General features: G+C 39.4%; 1 protein-coding gene across 5 annotated transcripts in view; it reads left to right on the forward strand.

Moving 5' to 3' along the window:
* LOC122564809 (myomegalin-like) overlaps positions 1–15,370 on the forward strand; it is a 137,756-nt gene that overhangs the window by 100,572 nt on the left and 21,814 nt on the right. For all 5 annotated transcript variants that reach the window (XM_043720086.1, XM_043720085.1, XM_043720082.1 and 2 more), the window contains 5 exons: positions 915–1,001; positions 4,378–4,713; positions 8,771–8,896; positions 9,355–9,471; positions 15,115–15,304. In XM_043720086.1, the coding sequence (XP_043576021.1) occupies positions 915–1,001; positions 4,378–4,713; positions 8,771–8,896; positions 9,355–9,471; positions 15,115–15,304 (856 nt within the window). The remainder of the gene's footprint in view (positions 1–914; positions 1,002–4,377; positions 4,714–8,770; positions 8,897–9,354; positions 9,472–15,114; positions 15,305–15,370) is intronic.

The raw sequence follows: 15,370 nt of genomic DNA on the forward strand, positions 1-15,370 counted from the left end.
CTTGAAGTAGCAATACTGCATTATTCTGAAAGCTGTCAATAGACTTTCAAGTGCTGAAAGTTCAGCAAGGGTTGTGTTTCTCATCCTAGTTTAAGGTGCTACATAATTTATTGTTATTTAATCAGTGATACTGTTCACATGGAAATAAGACAGTAATATTAGGATACTTTGATGTTGAGACTGGAGGAAATTCAAAAGAGCTCCAGTATTTGTTGTTGCAGCACCTGAGTTGTTTCATTTCAATGCAAAACAGTTTGAAGATTGTCAATTTACTGTCGTTTAAATAAGCAAAGCTCCCTTAAGTTAAAGCAACTTTCAAAATGCAAAGTCACGTACTGATATTTATAATGTAATCATGATCAGAAAATGAATTGTGAAGAAGTAAAACAAGTAGAGTTGTGCAGAGCAGTGTCATACGTGGGAAATGGAGGAAAGTTATTAAAGCTGCTAAGCAAAAACGTAAAGGTACAGCGATTTGTATAAGTCAAGAAAGTGTTGCAATCACTCTAAATTATGTTTCTCAATTGGAAGTAGAGTTCAGTTGTTCTTCAAATATTTTAACCACAGATAAACTTCTATATCAACTGCATGCACCCTCATTCAATGTTTAGTCCATCAACCTGTCCTGTGAGTATTAGATTGAGTGCTGTATTATAGGTTAATATTTATTTGTTGTTGAAAGCTAGAACTAATATGTGACTTTATTTCTTTTGTAAGAGTGCGTGGCTACAGTGTTAAATTAATGACTACTTTGCTTCCGCATTCCTTTTGGTTTCATTCTGTAAATTTAATGAGCATATTGCATATTTGAATCTGTAGTTTAAAATGATCTAGAATATGTCAGGATTTTGTGGCAAGGTTTTTAATGTGGTACTTCACTGGATATTCTCAAGTATCAACTTTTTGTCTCCTAGCAACAACTGAAAACTCGAGCATGCCAAGTGATCCACGGAATAAAGAAGTAAGACTGACATCTCCAGGTGCTCCAACGCAAGTTCCAGGTTTGCATGCATCTGTGCTCACTCACATGTTTGCACTCAAATGAAACTTTAAACACTTCTTCTGTCTTCCATTTTTATCATTGGGGAGGTTTTGTGAAGGTGGTGAGACCATTGACCACCATTCAAGCATTTGTTGTTGGTCTACTTTAAGTTCAGTAAAGGTTTTAAATTAGATTAGATCAGGGGCAGCACGGTGGCTCAGTGATTAGCATGCTGCCTCACTGCTGATTCCAGCCTCCGGCGACTGTCTGTATGGAGTTTGCACGTTCTCCCCATGTCTGCATGAGTTTCCTTCGGGTGTTCTGGTTTCCTCCCACAGTCAAAAGATGTGCACGTTAGGTGAATTGGCCATGCTAAATTGCCCATAGTATTAAGGTGCATTAGTCAGAGGGAAATGGGTCTGGGTGGGTTACTCTTCAGAGGGTCGGTGTGGACTTGTTAGGCCGAGGGGCCTGTTTCCACAGTGTAGGGAATCTAATCTAATCAGATTACCCAGCATCATTTTCAGTTTTAACTTTCGTACATATTGAGTAAATCAAGTTATCAGCCAACTTAGTCATTTTTAATACACATTATATTTCCGTTTTACGTGAGACTTGTCAGTGGAATTGCATATAATTGTCATTAGTTTTAAAATCTACATTTTAAGCCAGTGCAAGAGTTAAGTGTAGAGGTGTGGCCCATAATCAAGGCAATCTTTTTAACAATCCCAGACGTGAAACGTGCAATATTATACTGGCTACTTTATAATGTGTGTCTTTTTAACAACTTGTGAAAGATGCACAGTGAGCAACCCATCTGATATTGCCTACTTTATACTATTTCTAGATGGTAACGTAACTTGTGATGTGCAATACATCTGGGTCAGTGCAAGAAACTACAGACTAACGTGCAGTATTAGCTTGTAGGCAAATCCTATAGGGGCTAGATATTCTTTACTGTGTTAGAATTGTGTGAGGTTTCATGGAAGAAAGCTACGATAATACTAATGATGTGCAAGCATTCAGTTCAAGAGCGTTTGTCAGTATAAATATCTGAACAATTCACTTATTTCACAATTATAAGTTGTGTTATTAGAGGTAGAAAAGACAGCCAAATTGTTTGCTTAAGAACTAAACATTGTGGAGCATGTGAAAATAGATCACGTGGCATTCTTCTAGAAGAGCAAATTGCATTTTATTGTTTGACCAGTTGAAACAAACGTATATGGTATTTAAATATAAAGTCTCATTAGTAATAAGGAATATTGTGTTTTTGATATTTGCTAGTGTAGAAATAAATGAATACGTTAATTGGCCTGTTCACTATTTAGTTTTCCTATCCATGCTATCTTAACAACCCAAGGAAATAAAATCTGAATACTTCCAGTTCTGTTTCCAATAATTTTCAAACATTTTTCATTAGTAAAATGCTGAAGGAAATTCAGAATTTTAATAGTGAATGATTGTAATAGGTGAAAATGTTCAGAGAGCAGGCACAATGCAAATGGTATCTCTCTGTTTTGTATATTTAAATTATTCTCTGATTTGATGTCATGACAAGCTGTTGAATCTGGAAGTGTGACTTATTTCCAAACTGCAAATCTTTACAATTAGGTTGGAAATGCTTCAGCAAGGTCAACTATTTTAGAACATAGAACATTACAGCACAGTACAGGCCCTTCAGCTCTCTATGTTGTGCCAACCTGTGGAAACAATCTGAAGCCTATCTATCCACATTTTCATTCATATGTTTATCCAATGACCATTTAAATACCCTTAAAGTTGGTGAGTCTACTACTGTTGCAGGCAGGACGTTGCACACCCCGTACTACTCTCTGAATAAAGAAACTACCTCTATCATTTGTCCTATGTCTATTACCCCTCAATTTAAAGCTATGTCCCTCATGCTAGCCGGAGGAAAAGACTCTCACTGTCCCCCTATCCAACCCTCTGATTATCGTATATGTCTCAATTAAGTCACCTCTCAACCTTCTTCTCTCTAATGAAAACAGCTTCAATTCCTTTAGCCTTTCCTCATAAGACCTTCCCTCCATACTAGGCAACCTCCTAGTAAATCGCCTCTAAACCTCTCCAAAGCTTCCTCATCCTTCCTATAATGCGGTGACCAGAACTATACACAATGCTCCAAATGCAGCCACATGAGAGTTCTCTACACCTGCAACATGACCTCATGGCTCTGAAATGCAACCCCTCTGCCAATAAAAGCGAACACATCATATGCCTTCTTAACAGCCCTATCAACCTGGGTGGCAACTTTCAGGGATCTATGTACAGAGATGTCTCTGCTCATCTACACTGCCAAAAATCTTACCATTGGTGCAGTGCTCTTTATTCCTGTTGCTCCTTCCAACGTGAATCACCTCCCACTTTTCTGCATTAAACACTATTTCCCACCTCTTAGCGCAGTTCTGCAGCTCATCTATGTCCCTCTGTAACCTGTAACATCCTTCAGTACTATCCACAACTCCACTGACATTAGTGTCATCCGCAAATTTACTAACCCATCCTTCTACGCCCTCATCTAGGTCATTTATAAAAATGACAAACAGCAGTGAACCCAAAATAGATCCTTGTGGTACATGACTCGTATCTGAACTCCAGGATGAACATTTCCCATCAATCACCACCCTCTGTCGTCTTTCAGCTAGCCAATTTCGGACTAAAACTGCTAAATCACTCTCTATCCCTTGCCTTCGTATTTTGTGCAATAGCCTACCCTGGGGCACCTTATCAAATACCTTACTGAAGTCCATATATACCACATCAACCGTTTTATTCAGATGGCCTTCAACAGTTCAACGTAAATATTATTTTACCCATTATTTATGGATGTATAATTAGTTCTTTGTGAATTTGTAGTGGAGGTGAGTTCATTTGAAACATTCAGGGGGATATTGGACAGTAATCTGGAAAGAATTTGCAGGGGTTTGGAGAGAAGGTAGGAGGATGGAACAAATGAATGGCTCAATCAGATTGTTAGAGTAGACATGATGAGCCAAATGGCCACCTCCTTCTGTGCTGTTTTAATTCTATGCAAAGGTTCAGTAGTAGCTCTTGAAATTAACTCCCATTGGTGAAACCTCTGGCTTCAGTTGCATGTTAATTCACCTCCCTTGCATTCATCTATATGTTGATAACTAAATTTTTCTGTATAACTAAATTATCTTTTGAATAAATCCAATCCTAATTACTCCAGAATTTTATACCTTTGGGAGTTGTTTTGAATAGTTTATTTTGTTCCCCACAGTGAGATAATCAAATCAATTTCTTAATGCTGGTTTTCAAATTACCATGTAATTTTCAATCTAATTCTCATTCCCTTCAGTTGTTTTTCCAGTAAAATGGAGTGATTTCTTTGTTTTTCTATAATACAGAGAAAGTGGAAGGATTCCCAGTTCCAGAAGAAGTGTTGCCCACTGGAGTTTGGCCAGTTGACTACACCAGTGCTCAACCATCCTTGCTTAATCAAAGATTGCTTGAGCTCCAGAAAGAGAACTCAATCCTTCGCGAGCAGTTGGTGCACAAGGAAGATTTGAATGAGACACTACAGACAGAACTTAGCTTGCATCGCTCCATTTTAACAGACAATCAGCAAAACATTGATAAGCAAACTGCCCAATCACCTAAGCGCAGTGATCGATCTTTAACAACAAAGAAGCAAAGCACAACTTTGAAAAAATCGAAAGAAGATCCTTTGCTAAATGCTGCGGGTAATTTGTTTTTATTAACGACTTGTAATTATTAATAACAAATATTTTAATTTATTATTTTAAATATGCTTTTTCAAATGGCTGTAAGAAATCCAGTGACTGAACCAGAAGTGAAGAGCTTAAGTTGTGTGCCTGAAAGCTGGGATAAACAGCTTGATTTATGAGAACGTTCTTGAAGAAACTGAGAAGCAAATGTTCTAGGGAGACAGTTCAACAAAACGACCAAGGAAGCTGACAGTCAGAGATGTGAATGTTAGAGAGCAGTGATAAAGAGCAGGAGACAGCTGCATAGGATGTGTCTGGGTTATGAAATGATTCAAAGTTAATTTAGGGCCTTAAATTTAATGCACTGAGTTATGAAGAACAACTATAGATCAGTGAAGGCTAGGTTAAGCAGGAATTTGTACAGGACAGGAATTATGCATTGAAGTTCAAGACAAATTGGAGTTGCGTACTTGGGAACAAGAGTGAGCTATTCGGCCCTTTGAACCTGTTTTGTCTTTGACTGAGATAACAGCTGGGGCCGAAGGACCTGTTTCCACACTGTAAGTAATCTAAAAAAAAAACAAATTGGAGTTGCGTACTTGGGAACAAGAGTGAGCTATTCGGCCCTTTGAACCTGTTTTGTCTTTGACTGAGATAACAGCTGATCTGCAGCCTGCAACATATAATCATGTATGTGCCTATTCCTAAATTTTGCTATATGAAATTTGAGGGTTGAGGACCATTAAAAAGTAAAGGAGTATCTCAAGCCAGCTTATAATAAACTCTGTTAAAAAGCACACAGCATCAGGTTATAGTCCAACAGGTTTATTTGGAAGCATTAACTTTTGAAGCACTACTCCTTAATCAGGTAGCTGTGGGACAGGATCATAAGACACAGAATTTATAGCGAAAGATTACAGTGTCATGCGACTGAAATGATGTATTGAACAAACCTTTTCAGTTGCATGACACTAATCTTTTGCTATAAGTTCTGTGTCTTATGATCCTGTTCCACAGTTACCTGATGAAGGAGAAGTGCTGTGAAAGCTAGTGCTTCTAAATGAACCTGTTGGATTATAACCTGGTGTTGTGTGGTTTTTAACTTTCTCCACCCCAGTCCAACACCGGCTCCTCCACATCATAATGAAGAAACTCTGTGAAGAAAGGAATGTGGAATCTTCAACTCTGTTTAAGATCAAACAGAATAAAAAGATTGCAAATGGTCCTGTTTAGCCTGAGAGAGGAATCAAGCTAGGGCCATGTGGGGGAAAGAGGTGATGTCTCTACCAATGGAGCATGGCTTGTATTAAGGGCCAAAGACACTAACATCAGTCTCTCTGCCAGTACAGAGGCAAAATACCAATGTTGGAAATCTGAATAGAAAGTATTTTAAAAATCCTGAATTGGTATGGCACTGCCTCTTAAGAGGGATAATAAATTTAAGGGCAGAATTGCACCTGAGATGAACATAAAGCCAGGAATGCATTGTTGGCCATCCACCACACACACACACACACACACACCCTTTGTCCACCTCGTCCATGCCAACCTGATAACCTAGGCACAGTAATTGTACCTGCCTCCACCACTGCCTCTGGCAGCTCATTCCATACACGCAGCACCCTGTGTGTGGAAGAAGTTGCCCCTTAGGTCCCTTTTAAACTTTTCCCCTCTCACCCTAAACCCATGCTCTCTAGTTCTGGACTCCTCCACCGCAGGGAAAGACCTTGTCTACTTACCCTAACCATTGCCTCTCATGATCTTATCAACCTCTATAAGGTCACCCCTTAGCTTCCGATGCTCCAGGGAAAACCTCCTATAGCTCAAATCCAACTGGCAACTTCCTTGTAAGTCTTTTCTGAACCCTTTCAAGTTTAACAACATCCTTCCTGTAGGAGACAGACCAGAATTGCACATGATATTCCAAAAGTGGCCTAACCAATGTCCTGTACAGCCGCAATATTTACTCAATACTCTCACCAATAAGAGAAGTATACGAAACGCCACCTTCACTATCCTATCTACTTGAGACTCCACTTCCAAGGAACTATGAACCTGCACTCCAAGGTCTGTTCAGCAACACTCCCCAGGACCCTTACCATTAAGTCCTGCTCTGATCTGTCTTTCCAAAATGCAACACTTCACATTTATCTAAATTAAACTCCATTTGCCCCTCAGCCCATTGGCCCACCTAATTGTACACTTCTTTGCTGTCCACCACACCTCCAATTTTGGCATGATTTGCAAACTTACTAACTATGCCTCCTATGTTCATATCCAAATCATTTATATAAATGACAAAAAGCTGTGGACCCAGCACCAATCCTTGTGGCTCACCACTGGTCACAGGCCTCCAGTCTGACAGGCAAACCTCCATAACCACTCTTCTACCTTTTGAGCCAGTTCTGTATCCAAATGGCTAGTTATCCCTGTGTTCCATAAGATCTAACCTTGCTAACCAGTCCACCATGAGGAACCTTATTGAAGGCCTTACTGAAGTTCATATAGATCACATCTACTCTTCTACCTTTTGAGCCAGTTCTGTATCCAAATGGCTCGTTCTCCCTGTGTTCCATAAGATCTAACCTTGCTAACCAGTCCACCATGAGGAACCTTATTGAAGGCCTTACTGATGTTCATATAGATCACATCTACAGCTCTGCCCTTTTCAATCCTCTTTGTTACTTCAAAAAATTGAATCAAGTTTGTGAGACATGATTCCGCACGCACAAAGCCATGTTGACTATCCCTGATCAGTTCTTGCCCCAACAAATACATGTAAATCCTGTTCCTCAGGATTCCCTCCAACAACTTGCCTACCACTGATGTCAGGCTCACCAGTCTAGAGTTTCCTGGCTTTTCCTTACCACCTTTCTTAAAGCACTACATTTCTGATGATGGTCAGACATGCAAAATGGGAGAAATCCTGGTTCCAAAACATCTGACCTTTTAAAATGGTTGCCTGTACCAACCTTTCTTCGCCCAGCTTTGCATGGTGGTTTGGGAGGCAAACTAGATTGTACAGGAAGACCAGAGGATGCTACTGGTTCCTGAGGCAGAATGGGTGGAAAGCCTATCTGCATACCCCATCTAAACCAACTTATCTCCTTGTGTCTGCCCCTAATATCTGTCCTATGACCATCTGTCTTGGGCATTTTATAGCCTCTGTGCCAAATCAGTGTTAACATATCCTACCCATACTTTTTTCCTTCTGTCTATGCCAACTCATCTATTTGTAACTTAATTCAGGAGGCACATTGACATAAAATAATCAGTTTATTAAAATATCATTAATGAGGGAAGCAAACATTCCCTGATACAGAAGCATTTAATACGTCAAAATTGTTTCAACTAATGCCTTATGAAAATAAAAATTTTTACTTATGTGAACAAATACTTGCATTCAGTAAGGAGTTTGAGTTGTCCATCAGTAGGAACCCAGTTGTAAAAATGAGAGGTCAAAAGATCAACTGTACAAATTTGTGCAGTACAAATCTGAGATAATTGTTTTGCAATTCTGAAAACCAGTTTTGTTTTCCATGCCATATTGTTTTGGACTGCTCCCTCTCACTAGGCAGTTCTTGTGAATTTATGACTTTTTACATACCAGCATACATTTTCACAATAGGGTGCTATAATTGTCTTAAACTACGTAATTTTAAAAAAGCTTAAACCAAAACATTTTTAATGTGTGTCTCTGTGCAATAAAGCCCCTCTGTGCAAGTATTAGAGTATCATTTTTCATTTGTTTTCATGAATGACTGGAATGGTGAAGTGGCATGAACTTAATTGTTTGATGTAGTTACTTGCTATGAATGTTATGAAATAAGTATGGTTGAGGGATTCTCCTCTCCAGGTCCCATCTAGTGTTTACAGATGGTGAATGCTGTACAGGCTTTTGTGTAGGAATGATCGTATGACTGAAGTAAACTTGTTCTATGGAGGTGATAATGTAAGGGAATAACTTTGGTACTTCCATGAGTTGTTATCTTTTCACTTATGATTCTCCATTTATTTCAGTGGGAGTGATGCGAGTATAGTTGGTACTAACTCCCATTATTTTTGTGCTTAGACATATTAGCAGAACACCTTCATGAAATACGAAGTTTAAGGCAGCGCTTGGATGAATCTATTAAAAATAATGACAGATTAAGACAACAACTTGAACGTCGACTTGCTGAAGCTGAATATGATCCAGGTGAGCAGTGAGACTTCTACTAATCTGAGATCAACAGCTTTAGTCTGCATTTGACTAATGTTGTTAGCAGCCGAAAGAAAACCAATTCTAAACATGGACAGCAGGTGAAAAATAGTTTCGAAGATAGTATGGAGGTCAATCTTTTCATTCCTAGCTGATTGCAATGACCATGTTTGAAATAGGCTTACACCATCTCAGATTTATTTTGTCGTTAATGTGGCACTTCATCAGAGAACTCCCTGCAAATTGATGTATGTACCAAAATAACAAGCTGATAGTGTTAGAAGTGTGAATTTGAAAAATACGTTTGATAATATTGAAGTTTATTTTTTGTCCTTTTCTCCCTATATGGAAGAGTACTGTATTTTTAAATTGAGATTTAATACCTATTTGCATGTGTGCTATTTGTATTACACAAAACGTTGTGAATACTTATAAAACTGTGCTTATCTCTTAAGCATCCACAAATATTTTCATCAATGGGGCAGAGGAACACAGTCACCTGACAGATCAGATTCATTACCTGAAGGAACAAAACAAATCTTTAAAAGAGCAGCTGACACGAAGCACCAGAGGTATGTATGGCTATCGATATTAAGCTCGTAAGGGAAAAAGAGTAGGAATGGGGCATTCGCCCCCTCAAGCTTGCTCCAACATTTACCGATTGTAATGTCTCCTTTGACTATAGCCTTGAATCCACTTTACTGTTTGCCCTTTTCCACAACCATAAATTTGGTTTGTTGCTCAAAACATTGTCTATAATTCATGCTTGATTATATTCAGTGACCCAGCCTTCATAGCTGTGTGCACAGCACAATTCTGAAGCCCCTCAGCCATCTGAGAGAAAACATTCCTCCTCATACCCCTCTTAAATAGGAGGTTGTTTATTTTTAGATGGTGCCTTTTAGTTCTAGACTCATCCAGAAGGAGAAGCAACCTTCCTATCCAATCTGCCATATCCCTTCAGAACCTTACATGTTTCAATAACATTCTACACTATAATAAATATTTTTCAAAACTACCATAGAATGTTACGGTGCAGAAGGAAGCCATTTGACTATCATGCCTGCACCAGCTCTTCAAATGAATATCATTGCCTGGTGCCGGTCTCGCTTCTCATTCCCCTTGCTTCCATATGCTTGCCCACTATTTCTATACCAATAATCACCCAATGCCCTCATGAATGCCTGAGTTGAACCTTCCCCTATCACATTTTCAGGCAATGCATTCCATACTGTACCTAACTTGTTACTGTGTAGGAAGAAAAGATTCTCTCACATTACCCTTGCTTCTTTTGCACGTCCCCTTAAATCTATGCTCTCTTGTTCTTGTTACATGTATAAGTGGGAACAGCTTGTCCCGTTCTACTCTATCCAGCCCACTCATGATTAAAAAAAACCACTATCAAATCTCCTCTCGGCCTTCTCTGCAAGGAACACAGTACTAACTTTAAAATCTATTCTCATAACTAAATTTTTTCATTCAACCAATTTGCTTCTGCGGGGGTCTAGATTAGAGTGGTGCTGGTAAAGCACAGCAGGTCAGGCAGCATCCGAGGTGCAGGAAAATTGATGTTTCGGGCAAAAGCAGGAATAGAGGCAGGGTGCCTGCAGAGTGAAGAGATAAATGAGAGGGGAATGGGGGTGGGGAGAAAGTAGCATAGAGTACAATAGGTGAATAGGGGTGGGCAATGACACTACGCTGAACGTAATGAATCTCCTTCTTAGAGTTATGATCTCAGCCCTGAATGCGATCCTTATACCTCTCGTGAGTTGGCCATTTTTCAAATCTCCCATGTCCAGACATCCAAATTAGATGAAATTGTTTATGGCAAGAAATTGCCTCGAATGTAAGTATTCAGGTGAGTGAGTGACCCCAATGAGCTGCCCACGACCTACAAGACATGGGAAAGCCTAAATTGTTTAAGGGGAATATATATGCTTCATCTCTACAATTGGGTACAGATTCTGAATGTCTTTGTCACTAAAAGAAAAGGATTCCTTTTCCATGAGGCAGTCGAAGGTGCCCTTGGAGACTACACAACACCAGGTTATAGTCCAACAGGTTTATTTAGAAGTACTAGCTTTCGGAATGCTGCACCTTCATCAGGTAGCTGTGGAGCTCGATCATGAGACACAGAATTTACTGCAAAAGATCAGTGTCCTGCATGCAACTGATATGACATATTGAACAAACCTAAATTGCTGTTAAGTCATTCACCTTTTAGAATGGATTGCAGGTTTTAGTTCATTAATATGTCAATCCCAGATTTTCAGATCAGATTCTTGAGATAACTTAAGGTTTTATTTAAAAAAAAAGTTGACATCTCAGCTCAGACAATGCATTAGAGTCTGTCTGTATCCCAATCTTGAGTCAGACTGGTTCTCTTTCCAAGGTAGGAATTTATAAAATGTCACATGGATTGACTGCCTGCAGATTGTGTGCTTTGCAGGAGGTAGGGTGGGAAGAGGTGTAATCCAGGTAGCTGTGGGAGTCGGTGGGTTTGTAGAAGATGTCAGTGTCAAGTCGGTCGTCACTGATGGAAATGGAGAGGTCCAGGAAGGGGAGGGAGGTGTCAGAGATGGTCCAGGTGAATTTAAGGTCGGGGTGGAATGTGTTGATGAATTGCTCAACCTCCTCGCGGGAGCACGAGGTGGCGCCAATGCAGTCATCAATGTAGCGGAGGAAGAGGTGGGGAGTGGTGCCGGTGTAACTACAGAAGATGGACTGTTCTACGTAGCCAACAAAGAGACAGACATAGCTGGGGCCCATACGGGTGCCTATGGCTACCACTTTGGTCTGGAGGAAGTGGGAGGATTCGAAGGAGAAATTAAGGGTGAAGACCAGTTCAGCCAAACAAATGAGTTTCGGTGGAAGGATACTTGTTGGGAATGTCGGGAGAGGAAGAAATAGAGGGCTTGGAGGCCCTGAGCATGGCGGAACGAGGTGTAGAGGGATTGGATATCCATGGTGAAGATGAGGCATTGGGGGCCGGGGAAACGGAAGTCTTGGAGGAGGTGGAGGGCGTGGGTGGTGTCTCGAGCTTATGTGGGGAGTTCCTGGACTAGAGGGGATAGGACAGTGTTGAGGTAGGTAGAGAAATTGCTTCTGCACTCTTTCCACCACATTTACATTTTTCCCATGATGTAGTGCCCACAACTGTACACACACCTCCAGCTGGGATCTGTCAAGTTTAGCATCACCTTCTTGCTCTTGTGCTCTGTGTCCCTATTTAATAGAACCAAGGGCACTATATATATTATTAGCTGCTCTCTCCACCTATCTTGCAAACTTTAATAATCTATTCTCATATACACCATGTCCCTCTGCTCCTGCACCCCTTTAGAATTGTACCCTTTATGTTGAATTTGTGTTCTTCCTGTCAAATTGTGACGCTTCACATCTCTCTGTATTGAACCTCATCAGCTGCCTATCTGTGCTCTCCACTAGCTTTTCAATGTCATTTTGGAGTTCTGCACTGTCCTCCATACAGCTTACAATTCTTCCAAGTTTCATGTCATCTGCAAACTTTGACATTGGCCCCTACACCACCAGATCCAGATCATTAATATATACCTGTTATTTCAAGAGTCCTAACACCTGGGAAATTCTATTGCTTCTCGCCCAAAAAATATCTATTCACCGTTATTCTTTGTTTTCTATCACTCAGGCAATTTTGTTCCCACATTGTTACTGTCCCTTTTATAGCATAATCTATAACTTTCTTTACGAATCCATTGTGTAGCACTGCATCAGACCTGGATATATATGTATACCACATTAACAGTGTTAATCTTGTTGAGTCTTTCTATTACCTCATCAGAAAAGTGTTCAATATGTTCAATCTTTCGTCAAAGATAATTAATTGTCTTTGTGAAATTTCTCTTAACTGCTTCTGATGCAAATGTAACTTAAGAAGACCAAAACTATACACAGTGCTCCATGTGATTTCACTTCTGTGTAACCTCTGAGCCCATTGCAGTAAAAGCCAACAGTCTGTTTGCATTCAAAATAACTTGCTTACACATGTGATTTATTTAAGTGATTCTGTCCAGAATTGTTTTTAAAAAAGTTTTCAAATCTAAGGTCTAGACATTATTTTCATAAAATCTTATTCCCAGAGTATCTGTCAGAACTCTGGCATTTCAACAATTGCTGTATTAGATTTGAAATACAGTGGAAACTGCCAGTTTTGGGTACATAAGAAGACATTCGTCAGTAAATGCTAGAATTTCTGACAAAAAAAGCTGAAAAATTCCAGAATTAGTAGATGTTCCTATGTTTGTTGACCAAACTATTGTGATACAAAACAAGATGAATCAATAGGAGCAACAATTTGTATGACTAATCAACAAAGTAGTAAGCTTCATTCATTCAACCTGTACGTATAAATAAAAATCATCCATATGCAGGAAATTACCATACACTAACTATTTGTTCAATCAGCTGTAAGTAATAAAATAATTGAATAGAATCATTAGATTCATTTAGATTTCCCCATTGTACAAATGTTCAGTTTCTAAAAGATCTGTCCATTCAGCACATCATTCTCCCATTTTGTTAGACTCTTCTAAACGTTTACTTTTCAAATGTGAATCCACTATGTTTTTTAAAAGTTCCTTCGACTGTTCTGTCTTAAATAGTAGTCCATGTTGTTACAAAGTTTGTCTTTTTCTTAATTCTAATTTCTTCCTTTGTCCTTTTTTTGATCATTTTTCAAGTTAGTTGATAACTAGAGGATGTAAAAATGGTGGAAATAGTTTTTTTCCTGATTTGCCATGACACATTTCTTCAGCATTTTGAACCAGAATTTCTCTTGAACCTCAACAGAAGCAAACTGCTGCAGATGTTTGGAAGCTGAACTAAAAGCTCAAATTGCCAGAAATACTCAGTATCTGTAGAGAGAAACTGAGTTAACCTTTCAGACCAATGATGCTCCTGTAGTAGCAAAAAATTGGTTCTGACTCTCTGTTCCTAATTATTGCTATTGTTGACTCATTGTTATGCATTTGCATTGAATTACTTCCTACTTGTGGGATGTGTTGTTAAAAGTAAGCAGAGAATGCCAAATTTATTATCGTAATTGCCTTCAACATTTACACCTTTTCTTAAATCCAAATATCTCTTTACGACCTACTCATATTTCTGATAACTTAATTCTCATCTGCGCCCACATTTTAAAAAGTTAATGTGTAAAGATTAGAATGAAGCATTATGAACCGGGGAAGATGAAATGAATCATATAATTACAACAAAGAAACTCAAGTTTTAAATTGATGCTGTGCTTTGAATTTTTCTGTCTTCATCCCACTTTGTGTAATAGTCCACTAACTTTCGTATGAACGTTGAATCATCTGGAAGATGATGGTTAACAAGAGAAAATCTAGGATTATCAGCATCATGCCAGTGTTGTCATAGTAAGATACAAGTGTAATGTCTTTTCTCTGAGAGATAGAGAGAATTATATCTCTTAGATTTTAGAAAGAGAGCATGAATAAAGTTGCATGTGTTTCATTTTCCAGAAGAAAAGGTAGCTGACCTATTTGCAAGTTTCTTCTAGGTTAGATTAGATTACTTAGTGTAGAAACAGGCCCTTCGGCCCAACAAGTCCACACCGACCCTCCGAAGAGCAACCCACCCAGACCCATTCCCCTACATTCACCCCTTCACCTAACGCTACGGGCAGTTTAGCATGGCCAATTCACCTAACCTGCACATCTTTGGACTGTAGGAGGAAACCGGAACACCCAGAGGAAAACCATGCAGACACTGGGAGAATTGCAAACTCCACACAGACAGTTGCCCGAGGTGGGAATTGAAGCTGGGTCTGTGGCGCTGTGAGGCAGCTGTGCTAACCACTGTGTCACCTTAGTGCTGTAGTTGAATTCTCCAAGAGGCAAAGGTGATTCCTTCTCCAAATTTCCTCCTTTTCAGGAGGTCAGTGATCTTATCTGCCTTTAGTGAGTCACTGGAATTAGCTAGAGAATTGTGGGAACAAATGTGCGTTGTATGACTCCTTTGCATAGCCCTTTAGCCATGCTAAGCCATTAGACCACAATGGGTATTTTTAACAGCTCGCTATAGATAAAATAGGAAGAAAAATGGCAATTGTTTCCACCTTGAAATAATTGGATTAAAGATTCAACACTTGTCTTTCACAGAAGTGAAAACAACTCTTCTTGCTGCAGCAGACTAATTTTTTTCAATTTGATTTGCAGACAAACAGAGGGAAAATGAGAAACTAAAGGAATCTCTTTCAAAGAAGACTGCAGCTAATGAACGTTTGCGTAGTGAGTGTGAACGTGTCAAGCGGGAGAGTAGTCGACTGCAAACTAAGGTTGCTAATGCTCATGAAGAAAGCAGGAAGTTGAAAGATGAGCTGCAGTCCAGTCATGACGAAATCAACAGGTAATTGTTACACTCTCAAGTGGAGTTTGGTGACCAAGGACGGTAGCTTGAGTTGAGAGATTTCCC

The sequence above is a fragment of the Chiloscyllium plagiosum genome, chromosome 30 (genome assembly GCF_004010195.1).
Source record: "Chiloscyllium plagiosum isolate BGI_BamShark_2017 chromosome 30, ASM401019v2, whole genome shotgun sequence".
Lineage (NCBI taxonomy): Eukaryota > Metazoa > Chordata > Chondrichthyes > Orectolobiformes > Hemiscylliidae > Chiloscyllium > Chiloscyllium plagiosum.